General features: G+C 50.0%; 1 protein-coding gene across 4 annotated transcripts in view; it reads left to right on the top strand.

Annotated features, from left to right (window-relative positions):
- The window catches only part of Shank3 (SH3 and multiple ankyrin repeat domains 3), a 57,858-nt gene extending 48,484 nt beyond the window's left edge, over positions 1–9,374 (top strand). For 2 of the 4 annotated variants that reach the window (XM_041671711.1, XM_041671712.1), the window contains one exon: positions 6,930–9,374. In XM_041671711.1, coding sequence (XP_041527645.1) covers positions 6,930–7,518 — 589 coding nt within the window. In that variant the 3' untranslated portion in view covers positions 7,519–9,374. Of the gene's footprint in view, positions 1–4,250; positions 5,893–5,945; positions 5,974–6,929 lie in introns of those variants that run through there. The other 2 variants (XM_041671714.1, XM_041671713.1) reach the window with 2 other exon arrangements.
- The last annotated feature ends 6,949 nt before the right edge of the window (positions 9,375–16,323 follow it).

The following is a 16,323-nucleotide window of genomic DNA, read 5'->3' as shown; positions in this document are numbered from 1 at the left end:
TGATCTGGGGTCTGGATGTTGCTAAGGTTGTTGCTAACGTTTTGTAGGCAGAAGCTGTCAGCACTTTGGGTTGATCCTTCAGATCCTTTCTTGGGAACCTTCTCTGGGGCTCCCATGTGGACTGCATGGGTTCTTGTGACAGCTGACCAGTTCTGGCCAGCTTCTTGTCTGTGTTTCTCAAGCTGCTTCTGCCTTTGCCCCAAGGTCCCCCTGTGCTGGGTTTGGGTGGAAGGCCACCTCCTGATTCCACACTCCTTGTTTCTTAGGTGCCCTTCACTGTCAACTGTGGAAGACAGAGTTCACAAAGTGGTGAGCAGGTCTTACTCGAAGGGCCTGCTCATTTTACATTCTTCCAGGTTAGGATCCACAAGATGAATGGGAGCTTGTGAAGTTCACACTGCCTCTCTTAAGAGGTTCAGGGACATCGCTGACATTCAAGTGGCTTGTTCTCAGGCCTTCTCCCTTTGTGGCCTCTTTTCTCAGCCAGAATTGAAAGCCCTTCTCAGTAGTTCAGTAATGAAGGCACCCTCAGGGTAGGTGCGGTAGATAAGGACCAGTCAGGATGAGTGGCTGGGCTCTCAGGTTTGCCTACAAAACTGGATCCTCAAAGATAGAGGTGTCCTGATACAACCTTCACCGGACCTTTTTCTTCATTGTCTTTCCACCCATCACTAGCCCTTCTGTTCCTTCATGCTGCTTTTCTTGGTTAAAGTTGTGCATAGCTTATTGCTTAGCCCATTGCAGGGCCTCAATAAACATATATTAAATCAATAAAAGGAAGCTTAATGCAAGTGCTATATCATGGGCGCACAGGCAAAGATCTCTTAGGTTCCTAGTAGCACCTTTCGTAACACACTGCGTTTGTACTCCGTAATTTTACATTGCAGTGGTAGACTTTTGCTGTATCGCTGTTACTCATGGCATTTCTTAGCTATATAAGTAATAAATTATACTCAGCGCTCACTCAGCTTAGCGTCACTAAACTGCCTCGTACCCTGTGTTCCTCCATTTGCCTCTGTATTTCGTTCTGTTCCCACTCACTTTTCTTCTACCTTTTGGTCTCTTTATTTTTGGTTTTGGTTTTGGAAACAGGGTCTTGCTATGCTGTCTGAGCTGGCTTTGATCCTCCTACCTCTGTTTCTTCAGCGCGGGCAATCACATTGTCATATCTGGGTGTAACAACGGTCACCTGGAGTGTGTCCTGCTGTCTGCCACAGGGCTTTCGTTTCTGGCTACAGGCATGGGGCACTTGTGACTTTGTGTACATCCAGCTTATTTCAGACCTGGTCTTTTGTCTGTCTTTGTGGACACTCTGACTTTGATGTCTGTTGGGGGCTGTAGCTCAGCACTGGCCTGGTAACCAGTGGGGGCTGGAATCCAGTATTCATGTCTGACTTTGGGATCAAAATCACCAATGAGCCTTTCTCTTAGAGAAGTGTCTAATAAAGTGTGTGACGTTCTGGTGTCTGGGTGTGACTGTGTCCTTCTCAGGATCTGTCCTGGCAGAGGTCACATCCTTGTGCCACATCTTTGGTCCGTGTGTGGTCCCCTGGTTTTACCTACCAGGCTCATCTGTCTCTTGATGGATTCCACCAAGTTGGGAATGACCCTTTTTTGTCTGCCTTCTCTACAGATGTCTTAGTCCAGGCAGTGATAAAGTCTAGCCACAGGAGCTCAACAATCTGAACTTTTTGATCAGCTCCTTTACATTGGGCCCATTGTTGGTTGAGGCTGGAGGGTAATGTTGTTCTTGGTGCTGCTGTGAGGTCCGTGTTCCCACCTGTGCTTTCACTTCTGGTTGAAGTTCTAGCCCCCACTGGACAGATTCTCATGTCTGAAAAGGCCTGACTTAGGCTGTGTGTTATTTGTTCGTCATTTCAAACCCAACCTTGGGCCCCGCAGCTGGTTGTGGAGCCCCAGCTGTCTGTCTTGAGACCTGCGCCTGTCTCCAGATTCCACTTTCTTCTGGGTCTCGTGTTTGGGCTTGAATCTTCCATGTGGTTTGGAACCTACAGCAGTGCTGTTTTGCCTTGGCTTTCTGGGGAGGGATTGGTGCTGAGGATTGAACGCAGGGCCTTGTGCATACTAGGCAAATGGTCAGCTGTTGGGCTACGCTCCCCTGCTTTGTTTTATTGAGATATAGGACCTTTCTTTTTTCTCTTTTTCTTTCTTTCTTTCTTTCTTTCTTTCTTTCTCTTCTACCTTTATTATATGTGTGTGTGTGTGTGTGTGTGTGCGCGCGCGTGTACACATTTTATGGTGTACATGTGGAAGTCACAGAATAACTTATGGGAAGTCAATATTGTTTTTGCATTTTGTGGGTACCAGGGATTGAACAGGTCATCAGGCTTGGCTGCAAGAGCCATCACCTACTGAGCCATCTCACCCACTTGAGATAGAGCCTTTTAATATAACTTTAGGGTGGTATTGAACTCACTGTGAAACCCAAATTAGCCTTAAGCCTAAGATCCTTCCCCTTGTTGCCTCCCAAGTGCTGGGATCACAGGTGTGTGCAGTCATGCCAGCTGACTCAGTTTTATACCTGGCAGATCCTCACTTATGTTTAAAGAAACCATGGTGAAATAGCTTTGGAAATATTTGCCGCAGTGTTTCTGAGTGCCTCCCCCCCCCCCCCGCCCCACATGCTTGCGTGTGGGTGGTCAGAGTGTGCCTTGTTCATTCGACCTGTTGAGGTCACTGAGGAGATCTCACAGGAGACCCATTTTCCTGTCAGGTGGCTCTGCAAAGCCCTGCCCTGTCTGTCTGATACAGGTCCCGCTTGCATGTTAAGGGTGTGGACAGAGCCTGTGTGCTGGCACAGTCATACATGAAGGTTCTTGAGACCAGGTGGATACTGGGGATGGGATGCATATGTGTCTCTGCAGATCAAATGCACACGCATTCTCAAAAGTCCAGACTCTGCTAGGGTAGAGAAAGAGATCATAAGAGAAGACAGAGGGACCCTGGGCATGTCAGTGTTACACAGGCCAGGCGGCAGAGAGGACTTATGGAGATTCTTAGATCCTGCTTGATCTGTGTTCCTACTAAGAATTGTCCTGTAATGAGATGGGGCCTCCAAATTGCCAAAAGCCACAGGCCTAGACCTGACCCACCTGAGTGCAAAGGCAAGTAGGCCTGAGGTACTGGCCAGGCCCGAATAGGAATCTTTCCTTGCCTGTTGGTATCAGTGGGCTGACAGAGGTAAGGCGGTCTCTGGAGGAAGATGTTGTGGTGTATTTGTAGGGTGACATCTTTTTGTCAGGGTGTATTCTATTCCTGAGTTTGTGCCCAGATCCAGGAGTCAAGGAAACTGCAAAGAAGGAATTGAAGGGCTGGGATGTCACTGAGCTGTGGAAGGCTTACCTGGCATGCATGAGGCCTGTCTTTTATCCCCAGCGGAGAGAAAGGGAGGGGGAAGGAGAAAGAGAAGGGAAGGAAAAGGTGAAAGGAAAGGAGGGTGGATGGTATAAGGACCTGAAACTATGAGGGGCCTGGGCTCCTGTGATGAGAAAGGACCGGGATTAATGTGAGGAATTGGTGACATTTGCCAAGAATAAAAAGGTAGAGGGGCCCCAGGCCTCTCATGTGGGTGCTGTACACCGAGGCAGGGTTGGATATCCTGTATGTTAAGAGGGGTTAAGAGATCCCAGTAGAAACCTTGAGCTCAGAAGAAACCCATGGGTTCTCACATATGGCATTCCTGGGCTTATTAGTCATAGCAGTGAATGGGGGTAGATGACTCGGCCTCAGAAAGTACAGCTTATGAAAGAGTGTGGGCTAGAAAATTCATCCGGGAAGGAAGCCGCTGAAGAAAGGGTTCCTCCAAGGAAGCAGATGAACCAGCTGGTCAGCCAGGGGACCCTGCCTACAGCCTTGGTGGTGGCCAGGGGCAGAGGTCAGATCTCACTGACTGGGACTGCCTGCGGGGGCAAGGTCTTAGAGACGGCATCAGCCAGGAGCACCCTGGAGGGCAGCAGATGCTGTGAGATGACCTTGTGGTGGACACAGTCTGACGATTTAGTGGTCAGTGTGTAAACATGTTGAAATCAGATTTGTACAAACTGGGGTTTCTGCCCTGGGGACAATGTAGGTAGAGCTCTTCCCCAAGAGGTGAGCAGGGAACAGACACTAATAGTTTAGCTACTCCTTGCATACACACCCTTCCTTGGGCTTCTCTTCTAGGCCTCCCAACATCTCCAACACTGGTGGAGGTTGTTGAGGTTTATGACCAGCCCTCTCTCTACTCCCAGTCCACTGGCTACAGACTCATGTTTCCGGACCCTGGGTGCCTCTGAAGCCAGTTTGCCCTCAGCCCAGGCCTCCAGTCACCCCTGCCAGGAAGGAAGGCCTTGACGCTATCCAGACAGGTATAGCTGCTTGGCCCAGCTTAGACCTTTTGGACCCAGACTCTTTTCTGAGCTCTGCTTAAAGCTCCCACTGCACTGCCTTATGACTGTTTTGTAGCCTCCAGTGTAGCTGCTGAAACCTAACCCTTGGAGTAGGTCTTGTGTAGATGTCTGTTCCGTGACACAGATGCCGGGTGAGGGTCAGCATGAGTTCAGGGGGAGAAACAGGCAAGGTGACATTCCTGGCTTTGTTTTACTCTGTATGTGACTACAATCTGACCTCACAACTATGCTTCCAGCGCACTTCACCTCTGTTTGCCACCCCACTTTGCCCCCAAAGCCAAGATGGCTCCATGAGGCCAGGTTCCATAGGAGTGAAAGTTTCTTCTGGGGGCTTTGCCTGTTCCCGTGTGTATACCTTGGATGTTCTTGGAATATTTGTGTTGGGGCCACTGTCTGGCTTCTTCAAGAAGCTCTACCAGGGGGTCTGAGCAGTTGGGAGGAAGCAATATGGACAGGCTGAGGAGAGAGCCATTAAAATAAGGTCTCCAGGAAAGGAGTAATCCGTGCAAGGGATAAGTAGAAAGTTGCTTTAACGGAATGTGTTAGCTTTCTCTTCTCTGTGACGGATTTTGCCTTACAGGAACAACTTGAATAGGGAAGATGTATTTTGGTTTATAGTTTCAGAGATTTCAGTCCGTGGTTTCTTGGCCCCATTGCTAGGGAGAGCATTATAATTGGGGAGTGGTTTGGGGTAGTGAGTCATTTCAGGGCAGCCAGGAAGAGAGAAGGACCTGGAAGGGGAAGGAATAAGACCATCAAATTACGAATTCATCAATGTATTGTTGTGATCATTATTGATGTTTTTTTTGGGGGGGGAGGGGAGCAGAGTCTTAACATGTAGCCTTTGGCTGGCCCGGGCTTGCTATGTAGATCAGGCTTGCCTCAGAGTGACAGAGATCTGCCTGCCTTTGCCTGCTGAGTGCTGGGATTAAAGGTGTGTGACGCCATAGCCAACCCCCAATCAGAATATTAATTCATTGGTTAGGACAAAGCCCTCATGATCCAGTTACCGCTCAGTGATTGGATACACCACTGCACCTTCAGAACGCAAACCTTTTAAAGGAATATTACATAGCTGAACTATAACAAGGAGAGAGAGGTGTTGAGGGGACTCCGGCTGGTGTGGAATAGGCACTGTGGATACTGTACAGAGTGGGCAGGAACTTAGGCCAGCTTAAGAGAGAAGGCATTGTGGGGGTGGGGGGTGAGGTGGCAGCTGGAAGGAGGTTGGTCAGACAGTGGAGAGACTTAGCAGACTGCAAGACACCGCTAAGCCGCGCTTAACAGTCTGCACTGCACAGTGGAGAGAGCCAGAGAGAGGTGGCAGGTAAATCGGACACCTTCTAGCCTAGCTCTCCTAGGGACTTTCTCTTCCCCAGTACCTTCTGAGTTCCAGCCTCCATAGAGTGTCCCACAGGGGTCCCTGAACCTGGCTGCCCATTGTGTGGTTGTGACCGAAGGCGTTGTGGGCCTGGCCTGCTAACACTCTCTCTCATTGCTCTTTCCTGCCCATCTGCATGTGGCTGCTCTGTCTAGCTGCGCGGTGGTCCCGAGTGCCGGCTGTGTAAGTGAGCATGCCCATCCCATGCCTCTCGCAGTTCACACGCTGTGCCTGGCTGCCCCTGGCTGCTCTGCATGGCTATGTGGGGCTTTGGTGCTACTGACGGCGACCGAGACTGTCCTTGGCCGTAGTAAGGGGTCGAGATGGGAATGAGGGGCCATGGGAGTAGGCTTCCTTTAGGGCAGCCACCTCAGGCTGGCCTCCAGCCAGGCAGGCTGGGGCGGGGCTGGAAGTCCAGGATCCTGCCAGGTGAGGCTGGGAACGGAGGTACCATGTGCCTTGTGTGTCTGCCCGTGTGCTACTACATGTCTGCCATCACTGCTGCATGTCTGCAGCACATCTAGTCACTATTGCTGCTGTGGTGTGCTCTTCTGTGCAGGGAGACTGTCTTCCAGTTACCGTGTGCTATTGCCTCAACCTCTTGTGGCTGTGAGCCCTGCCTGGTGTTTGTCTCCAGTGTTCGTGGACCTGTTTGGTCTTCTGCCACTGCCAGCCTTTACCATGACTCGGCTGTCTCTGAGACTGGCCCGGGTTTTCTGGGTCTGTTTGAGTTTGGGGACTGAGTTGTATGTGGGGAGCGGTCAAGATACTGTTCTAGTCTTACAGTCCAGAGCATCTGTGCACGGAACCCATGCCCGCAGACGACTGTGTTAGAGGCTGGCAGGGAGGGGCAAGCGGCTCTTGTCAATGAGAAACTCTTCTTCTTCGGTGGAATGCCATTGGGGCCTCCATGGAGAGCTCTGTGCGGGACTAGTCTTACTCCTTAAGATTCCAGTCAGTCTGAGAATCCCCCAGAGTAAGGCAAGGCACAGGCCAAGATGTTTTTGGTTTTCGTTTTTAAAAAAAGAGTGACCACAGGATATTCCTCCAGCCCTAGTCCTCCTGGCTCTGCTCCCCTCTGTCCATCCCGACTTTACTTTCTGCCCCTCACCTGGCCCTCACCCACTCTCCCTCCGCAGGCTCTTCAGCAGCCTCGGTGAGCTGAGCACCATCTCAGCGCAACGCAGCCCCGGGGGCCCGGGCGGAGGGGCCTCCTACTCGGTGCGGCCCAGCGGCCGGTACCCCGTGGCGAGACGAGCCCCGAGCCCAGTGAAGCCCGCATCGCTGGAGCGGGTGGAGGGGCTGGGGGCGGGTGTGGGAGGCGCAGGGCGGCCCTTCGGCCTCACGCCTCCCACCATCCTCAAGTCGTCCAGCCTCTCCATCCCGCACGAACCCAAGGAAGTGCGCTTCGTGGTGCGAAGTGTGAGTGCGCGCAGCCGCTCCCCCTCGCCATCTCCGCTGCCCTCGCCTTCTCCCGGCTCTGGCCCCAGTGCTGGCCCCCGTAGGCCATTCCAGCAGAAGCCCCTGCAGCTCTGGAGCAAGTTCGATGTGGGCGACTGGTTGGAGAGCATCCACTTGGGTGAGCACCGAGACCGCTTCGAGGACCATGAGATCGAAGGCGCACACCTGCCTGCGCTCACCAAGGACGACTTCGTGGAGCTGGGCGTCACACGCGTTGGCCACCGCATGAACATCGAGCGTGCGCTCAGGCAGCTGGATGGCAGCTGACGCCCCACTTCCTCTCCCGTTCCTGCTGCGCCCTGCCGGCAGGGCCCCTACCCCTACTCCAGGCCGCAGGCTCGGCTCGCCCCCTACCACGGCGCCCGGGCCAGGAATGTTGCATGAATCGTCCTGTTTGCTGTTGCTTGGAGACTTGCCCTGTACATTGCTTAGTGCCCTCCCCTGCCGCTGAACCCCACCCAGCACACAGTAAGGGCGCGGACCAGGGGGGCTGGGTGGAAGGGGGTTAGGGCAGGGTGCTCTGGCCTGACCACCTCCTTCACAGCTCCTGGTGGCCATTCTCCCAGAGGGGGAAACCTAGTCCAGCATGCGAGGTCAGGACACGCCTTGGTGACACGGGGGGAGGGGGGAGACATTGGGGTTCTCGATGGGGGCCACGGAGCCCCCTGTTTTACATATTTTAATCCACTCTATATTTGGAACGAGAAAAGGAACAAATATCTCTGTCCGTAACAGTTCCCACCCTCTTCCCCTCTAGTCCTCTCGCTGGTCCCGCCACAGCTGCCCAGTCTTCCATCTCCGGCCCCTCACTGCCACCCCATACAGGGCAGGGGACACTCCAGCTGGCCTGGGGTTAGCCAGGGTCCTGGCAGCCCACCCTGGGGACCCCGGCTCAGCCCCCTTTCCCTCGCTGAGCTATAGTATGCCCCACCCACCCTTTAGGTGCTGCTCAGGGGGACGGGTGGCAGGCATTGCCTGCTGGGCACTAGCAGGGCCAGGTGGCCTGGGAGATTATTGCCCTGGGGCTGGGCCCCGGTAACCCAACCCCAGCCATCATCTTCACAGGGTCTCTCCCAAAGGAGGGGTCTAACCTTCCCACTTCTTGGGCAACTACAGCAGAGAAGCCTCCCTGCCTCGCACCCCAAAGACTCCCCATTCCTGCCCTGTGTGTGTGCCACATATGTGTGTGCACGCCTGTGTGCTTGTGAAAAGTGGGTGTGGCTGAGCGCATGGGTGCCCTGTATGTGCCTGACTGTGGAGTGGTCCCCAGGGGCTGTTCTGGGTGGGTGGGAGGTTGCGGAAGCTTGCACAGGGTGCCTGCATGGGTGTGTGCCTGTGAAAGTGCCCTGTCTTCTCCAAAGAAAGGCTGCTCTCGCGAGTCGTGCTGTTTTCCCAGCCTGCTCTTGAGCCTCACCCAGTTTAAGCAGGATTTCTTGGTGAATCCTTTTAACTTCGGGAGGCCTCAAGGGCCCCCTGCAGGCAGTATCCCCTTTGGGCTTCTAAAGGGATTGTGGGGACCACTAAAAAAAAATCAGGCCACAACAGCCCTTGGAGAGAGGCAAAGACTCCTGAGGGTGCCCTGGCCCCCTTACTGTGACTCCCCACACTCAGCAATGACCTGTGGGGTGGGGGCCCTGGGGCGTTTTTAAACATAGGGTTTGGAGTCTGGACTAAGCTCCATCCACGTCACTCACAAGTTTCTGTTTCTATTTCTAGCTTTTTTTAATAAAAATAAAAAAGACAGAAAACAGATGTTTTCATGGCCCAGGGGCTTGGCACGCCGGTCTGTGCTGGCCCACCGGCCCCATTCCCTAGACAGAGTCACACCCACTAACCCCCTCACCAACAGACCAGGTCACACACAGCAGCGGTCACTGTAACGGACTGCCACATACACAGTCTCACCTTTACCTGTGGGTTTTTGGTTCTGTTCAATTTGGGTTTTTAACTTTACAGGGTCAGTTCTGCTTCATCCCTCCTTTTGTATGGAGTTCCATCTGGGGGCTTTCACCCCCTGCTCCAGTCCTGAGGCCTCCTGACCCTGACGTTGTGATACACCCCACAGAGATCTATGTTTCTTATATTATTATTAATAATAATAATTATTATAATATTATGTAATAAATTTATAAGAAATGAAACCCTGTCTTGGTTGCTTGCTTAGGGTTAGGGAGTAGCGCCTGCTCTTCAGGCAAATCACACAAGCCCACAGCCTCAACCCAGTGTACTCTCGACCCAGCATTGTCTGGAGCAGTGCTTTGTAGGCTTCCTGTTGGACCAACCTATTCTAGATTGCTAGACCCTGGCTGAGGCTTTCTACAGACTGTTGAACACACCTCACTAGGTAGCACTTGAAAAAATATGTATTTTTATGTCTGTCCATGTCTGTATAAGTGTATGCCACGTGTGTGAGGGTGCCCTCGAAAGCTAGCTGGCATTTAGGCAGGTGTGAGCTCTCCAGTGTGGGTGCTGAGAACCAAACCCCAATCCTCTGCAAGAGCAGCAAGTGCTGTTAACGTCTGAGCCGTCTCTCCAGCCCTGGATGACAACCTCTAGACTGATGGGCCTCTGAGATCCCTGCCACTTGTTTTTCTTCTGGTGTTGGGGATGAAACCCAGGTCAGTACTTTACCACTGAACAATGCCAGCCCCACTCTCTAACCTGAGATTTAAAACCTGCCTCCAGTGTCCATTTGTTTATAAAATCTGCTTTAAATTTCAAGCCCCGCGTCCCTCCCCGTTGTGCTGATCCTCAGCTGCTGGGTTGCCCACCCTTTACCACCCTTCGTGGCCCTGCTCTATATCCCTTCTTCCTGGGAACTCTCCTGGTTCTGCTGTTTCCGGAGTCCCAGATGGTGTTGTCTTGCATTAGAGGAAATTGGTGCCTCTCGCCTCGGCCACCTCTGCTCCCTCAGAGGCCAGAGCTAGCTTCTCGAGGGCGTGATGTTTGCCTTTTCCTGTTACTCTGAGCCATGTGCCGGACACAGACTTGACCTCCGAGAGCACGTTTACAGGCAGTGTGAGCCGCCATCTGTCACTAGCCAGTCACATAGCGGGGAACCCACACTTCGGGGCATTGGGACAGGTGCCTAGCCGCAAGCATAGTCAAGTGAACAGGCAGACGGATTCTGACTCAGCACGAAATTGGAGAGCTAAGAAATCAAGAGATGGAACATGCCTGAAGGAAGGAGCTTCGGACAGGCAGGTTAGTGGCTTCAGCATCATGAACACCGATGACAGGTTCTGAAGTTATCTGAAGTTGTTCTGAGTCAAGGGTGGGGCTAGGAAGGAGCTGGTTAGGAAATGGGGAGCAGAAGGAATCCAGGATGGCCGGGGAAAGAAAGTGTCCCAGGTGGCTTCAAGGAGCAGATGAAGGTCTGGTGTCCTAAAATCGTACTCCCTTCAAACGCCTGTGCTTCCTAGAAGCTTTATGACAAACTCAAACCCTGGGGTGGGCAGAGAACCTCACTTGTCTTTGTAACCCAGGGCAGGTGCCAGGCGTCTAGTCTGTTCCAGAACTGGAGTAGGCTCATTCTGCAGTGACTTGTAATCATCTAGAATGTAGACACAATGTAGAATGATCTCCAGACTCAGTCCTTACGTACTTCTCGTGTGCATGTCTGTGTTAGACACATAGACACATAGACACACAGACACACACGCGCTTGGTTTTTGAGACAGAGTTTCTCTGTGTAGCCTTGTCTGTCCTGGAACTCACTCTGTAGACCAGGCTGGCCTCGAGCTCAGAGATCTGCTTGCCTTGGTCTCCCAAGTGCTGGAATTAAAGGCACCCATCACCACTGTCCAGCACCATTTTTTTTGTTTTTAAAACATATAATTGCATTTTAATTTATTTTGTGTGTATGTGTGTGAGCCTGTGTGCTTGTTGCACGAGTGGGGGTCGGGTCCCTCCTACCATCATGCTGGTCCTGAGACTGAACTCAGATCATCAACCTTGGTGGTAGGTACCTTTCCGTGCTGATCCATCTCGCTGCTCCCCATTTCTTGGCCATTTCCCAAGCCTTTGGGGGCTGCTTATCTGCTACGAGCCACAGGATTACGCAGTAATTATACAACCATCTTTTCATGAGGTCCCCCCATCAGAATCAAGGCTTCTCTTGGAGGATTAAACCAAGATGAAAGGCGTATTGGAGTTATTGCCTTATGAATGAACTGGCTGTTTCTTGCTATAGATTTCTCCTATAGCTTATTCCCATCTGTTACAAGTTTGGGATTTGTCTTCCACAGTTCAGCACTATTTAATCGTTTATTGGGCACAGTTACCCCTATGAATTTGGGGTGTATTGATTACATCCCCTAGCTATGTGTGAAAACAGTCACAGAGTCAAAATACCTGTTTCCCACAACCAGGTGCCTTGCTAATTGTATTTTAAGATGAGCTATTACCAAAGGAATACAATCTTATTTATATAGGACATGTGGCCAACTGTATGATTTGTTGAACCAAGGTAAATAATGCAAAGTAACCCAAGTGCAGTACCAGGGACAATAATGAACTCTTTGCATGGATTCCTAACCTCAGTTTTATGGCCTTTGCTCAGACCCCAGGGATTAAGATTCCATGACTGGCCAGGGCTGGCAACAAAATATAAACCAACTTCATAACCCCAAAATAGAGTTACAAGCTTCTCTTTCTATGGTAGGGTTGCATACTGGACAGAAAAATACCTTAAGATTTACGATGCTTTTAATGTCACTGCGCCCAACCAAGTGCTGAGTGGGCTCCTCTGCCCCTCGCCCCTGCAGCTCCAGCTGCTGCTGCACTCTCTCTGAGGACACGACGCATGTAAACAAACAAGTCTCCAGTCCGAGAAAGGCTGGCCTTTATGACTGCTAACCACAAAACATTGAAGATGATATGTACTCTCAACAGTATAGGATATAACACACCGTTTCCCTTATTTCTCTTACTGGCTTAGTTCTACAAGGCTCCCTCTATAGATAAGGTGACAAAAGACTTCTTTCCCAGCTGTGGCTTGCAGCCCACGAGTTCGGGGCCAACTGGAAGAAAGTGCTTTTTTCTCCCCGTCTGGGTCTATTGCACTGTGAGTTGTTGGAATGACTCTGTTTCTTATCATTTGCTTAAGACATGGTATGTGACCTTCAGGTAAATGCCTGTGAGATTTTTGTGGGTCTGTATAGCTGGATAAGAACAGAGTAAGTACACAGAGGCTGGAGCAGAAGCATCCCAGAAATGAGCAGAAAGGGAAAACCAAGGGGAGGCGGTGGTGGCGGCGGAGGAGGAGAAGGAGGAGGAGGAGGTAGCAGAGAATTGGAATTGGAATTAGAATTGGGAGAGAGAATTAGAGCTAAGACGTTATAGACAGGACAGAATGATTGGAAGAGAGGACAATAAAGAGACAAACTGAGGAGAAGTCATGTGTGTGTTGACTCGTTTTTCCCTCAGATACCCTTTGTTATTTTTCCCTTGCTGACAGTCCTGCCTTAGCTGCACTTTGAAGGGATCTGAGGGGCTGGTACCCCCAAAGACCCCATTTATTATCAGGTAAGACCTGGCACCCATTTATAGTAAGGGAGGTCTTCTAATACTCAGTGGTCAAGAAAAGGACAATCTAACCTTCCTGTGGGGAGGGTGAGACTTACTATCTAACATCAAGGTTGATGAAGGGCCTTTATATTGTAATGCAGGTAGCAACCTCCTGACACAGAGGAGAGACATTTTTTTTTTTTTTGTATTTAGATAAAAGCTCCCAGTGATGGTCAGAAGCTCCTGAGAACCCTGAAGTTGACTTAAGTATTCCTTTACATTCAGGTAGAGGAGGGACCAATTTATGACATACAGAGATAGAAATCTCATGGTCCTCTGGTAGTTGTACCCCGCTCCCCTCTGACCTTGAACTCATTCTGTAGCCCAAGCAGGATTGGAACCTATGATCCTCCCTTTGCTACAGCCTCCTGAGTAACTGGGACTATGAGCCTTCATCATGAGGTTCTGCTAGCATATGGATATTTAAATCACAACTTTGGTTTTTACAACAGAATTTAGGTGTGTGTGTGTGTGTGTGTGTGTGTGTGTGTGTGACAGGATTTCTCTGTAGCTTTAGACCCTGTCCTGGAACTTGCTCTGTAGGCCAGACTGGCCTTGAACTCACATAGATCCACCCATTTCTACCTCCCGAGTGCTGGGATTAAAAGGTGTGCTCCACCACCACATGGTCAGATTTAGTTCTTAACCAGTAGAAGTCATGTAAAAAGAATTTGAGAGTCATGTAAATTACGTGAGAATTACAGAATTGCAGTCGTGTAAAAGAATCTGAGGTATTTACTATTTGAAGACAGAGTAATGGTTTAAAATTTTCATTAATGATGTAAATTTGAAAATTAACATTCAGCATTCCTACCGATTAATGAGGAATCTTAGGAGGAATGTTAATCACAGCCAGAGATTATGTTCATTCTTCATGGCTGCTATCTTGCTCTAGCCAGTATGTATTTCTGATGCCTTCCTTCTTTGTCCCATTAGCTGCTGTGTGGGATCAGGTACGTCTTACTCCCATTGAGAAAGTAGAGTATTACTGTGCTTCAAGGGTGGATGTTCGAGCTGAGGTCCTTTCCCTTAGGTCCCATTGTTCTTATTCCAGTTTAGAGGTTAGAACTCGGGGCAGAGCTTTAAGGGGAGAGCACATGTTTGCATTAGGGAGGAGGTTCTCAGGCCCTGAGGTCATGTCCCACTGACTGGCTTTGGAAGCTGAGATCTCATAGTTATTTAGGGGAAACAAAACCTGTTGTTAGAATATAAAGGGAGAATACGTTTTCGATACAGAGATAAGAGAGTTAAATCTTCCTGCCACTCAGATAGTGGAAATGAGGTCGTAATCAATTTCTGGTAAAGAAAGGTGAGCTGGCCTGGCACATCTGACCTTGGGGGAGAAAAGGCACTGGGACGCTCACTTGTGGCTCGTAAGTATCAGAGCTAGGATGGAGAGATGGCTCGGTGAGGAAGTGTTCTTGCTGCTCTTCCAGGGGACCAGAGTTCGATTGCCAGTGCCAGTATTGGACAGTTCATAACAGTTCATAACTGCCTGTAACTCCAGCTCTACTGGATTCAGTGCCCTCTTCGGCTTCAAGGTAACCCCGCCCCGCCAGCATATAGTCACATAGACAAATACACATAAGAAAAATTAAAATAAAAAATTTTAAACCAAAATAATAATTTTAAAACGTATTAAAGCTACAAGTTGAGACTCTCCCAGAACAGCTCTAGGAGGGGAAGGCATAGAAATCAGAGGACGATCAGCAAAGGAGAGGAGAATGCTTGATGCTGCAATAGGAGAGAGAAGACTGTACCACTCCGGTAGAGGAGATGTGTTTCTAACCCGAGGTCAGATGAGACCCTCTGGTCACTTACAGAGAGCCAGACGAAACCACCAGCTCAGTGGTTCTCAACCTTCTCCAGGCTGTGTGCAATCCTCATGTCATGGTGGTCCTCAACCACAAAATTATTTCATGGCTACTTCATAACTGTGATTACGAATCATAATGTAATATGTAATGTAATGTAATATGTATGTAATGTAAATATCTGGTATGCAGGATATCTGATATGAAAACCTAAGGGGTCATGACCCACAGGTTGAGAACCACTGATCCAGATGCATGCCCAAACAGATGAATCCCAATTGTCAGATAGAGACTGGATGTCCCGATGCCCTGTGATACTCAGGGTAAGTAAGGCCTCCTGGTAGTCAAGTAGAAGACAGGGAATTTTGTGACCCTTAGGCAGTGAGGATGAGATCTTGAGACAGTCAGACATGAAGCTGAGGTGAAGACTTTGGACAGAGGAGAGAAGACTGAGATCTTCTTGGAGAGGAGGGAAAAGCAATATGACATTTGGGTAAGAGATGCACCTGGACTCAAGTAGGGAGAGGCGACTTCTCGGTAAGGGACATGAATACTTCCAGAACTTCATTATGGAAGTTGAGAATACTTAAGGTACAGTCTTTCAGTATTCAGGTAGAGGATGTAAGATTTCCTGATTCTGGTAGAGAACATGTGACAAGGTACCGCTCAGACGGAAGAAATGAGACCTCGGGCCCTGATGTGGAAAAGAGGAGTTGCTTTTACAGGGGGAGAAGTCAGAGCTTTCTGATGCTCAGGTAAGATAATCAAGACCTTGTTGGCCACTTTACGGAGATGTGACCTCCTAAAAGTCACATAAGAAAGTATGACATTTAGTTAGAGAAGACACATGGAGAAATCAAGATCATCCCATAGTCCAAGAACTCAACACATGGGGGTGGGGAGATAAAAATGTCTAGGTGGGTAGGAGAGGTGGCATCTTAGAGGAGATGTAACTGGTCCATCTTATGGTGGGCTGGTAGGGACTTAAACTCAGGAGACAAAGCCTACGGAAATTGTTGCAGGGAAGATGGAACATCAGAGTATGATGCTCATGCCATGCTGTCTTCTGATGATATATAAAAAAAGATACTAGATATTGCAGATAACTGTGATGACAATTCCTGCTGCTCAAGTCTCGGTGACCATCACATGTGGCTGCACGAGGGTCAGGAGAAGAGATTGGAGAACTCCAGGAAACCCTGTGACACTCATCAATGGACAGGAAGTTGGGCTTCGAAGTCACATGTCAAGCAGATTCAAAATGGCGATTAAAAGTGTCCTGATGGCGTATACTCCCACCCCCACCATGTACCGAGGATCTGTCAGTCAGTGGAAGCTGACTTCTTTTAGCCATGAACATACTGTACCACCTCATTATAGGAGGGCCAGGCTGTCTGTAGTCCATGACTCTAGTGATTCCAGCCCCCAGAGGGCCTGTCCTGAGCATTCACACAGTGCAACTTCAGGAGACTCACCAAGGATGAACGAAGGAAGGTTGCACGTGAGGCCCTCACCTCCCCTAGAGAGTTTATGCAGGAAGTTGGGACTCCGCTCCAGCATGGATCAGTTAATCAAGGAGGCCTGCCTGGCCTAACTGCTGAGGTGGGGGTGGGATATCATCTTGCTGATTGGCCAGAAGGCCGTGGAGCTTTGTGAGGTCACAGCTTGAAGACCGGGTTAGGGCAGGAGT

The sequence above is a fragment of the Microtus oregoni genome, unplaced genomic scaffold (assembly GCF_018167655.1).
Source record: "Microtus oregoni isolate MIOR12 unplaced genomic scaffold, Mior012 000022F_ref0000154, whole genome shotgun sequence".
Taxonomy (NCBI): domain Eukaryota; kingdom Metazoa; phylum Chordata; class Mammalia; order Rodentia; family Cricetidae; genus Microtus; species Microtus oregoni.
This window is presented reverse-complemented; position numbering and strand designations above follow the sequence as displayed.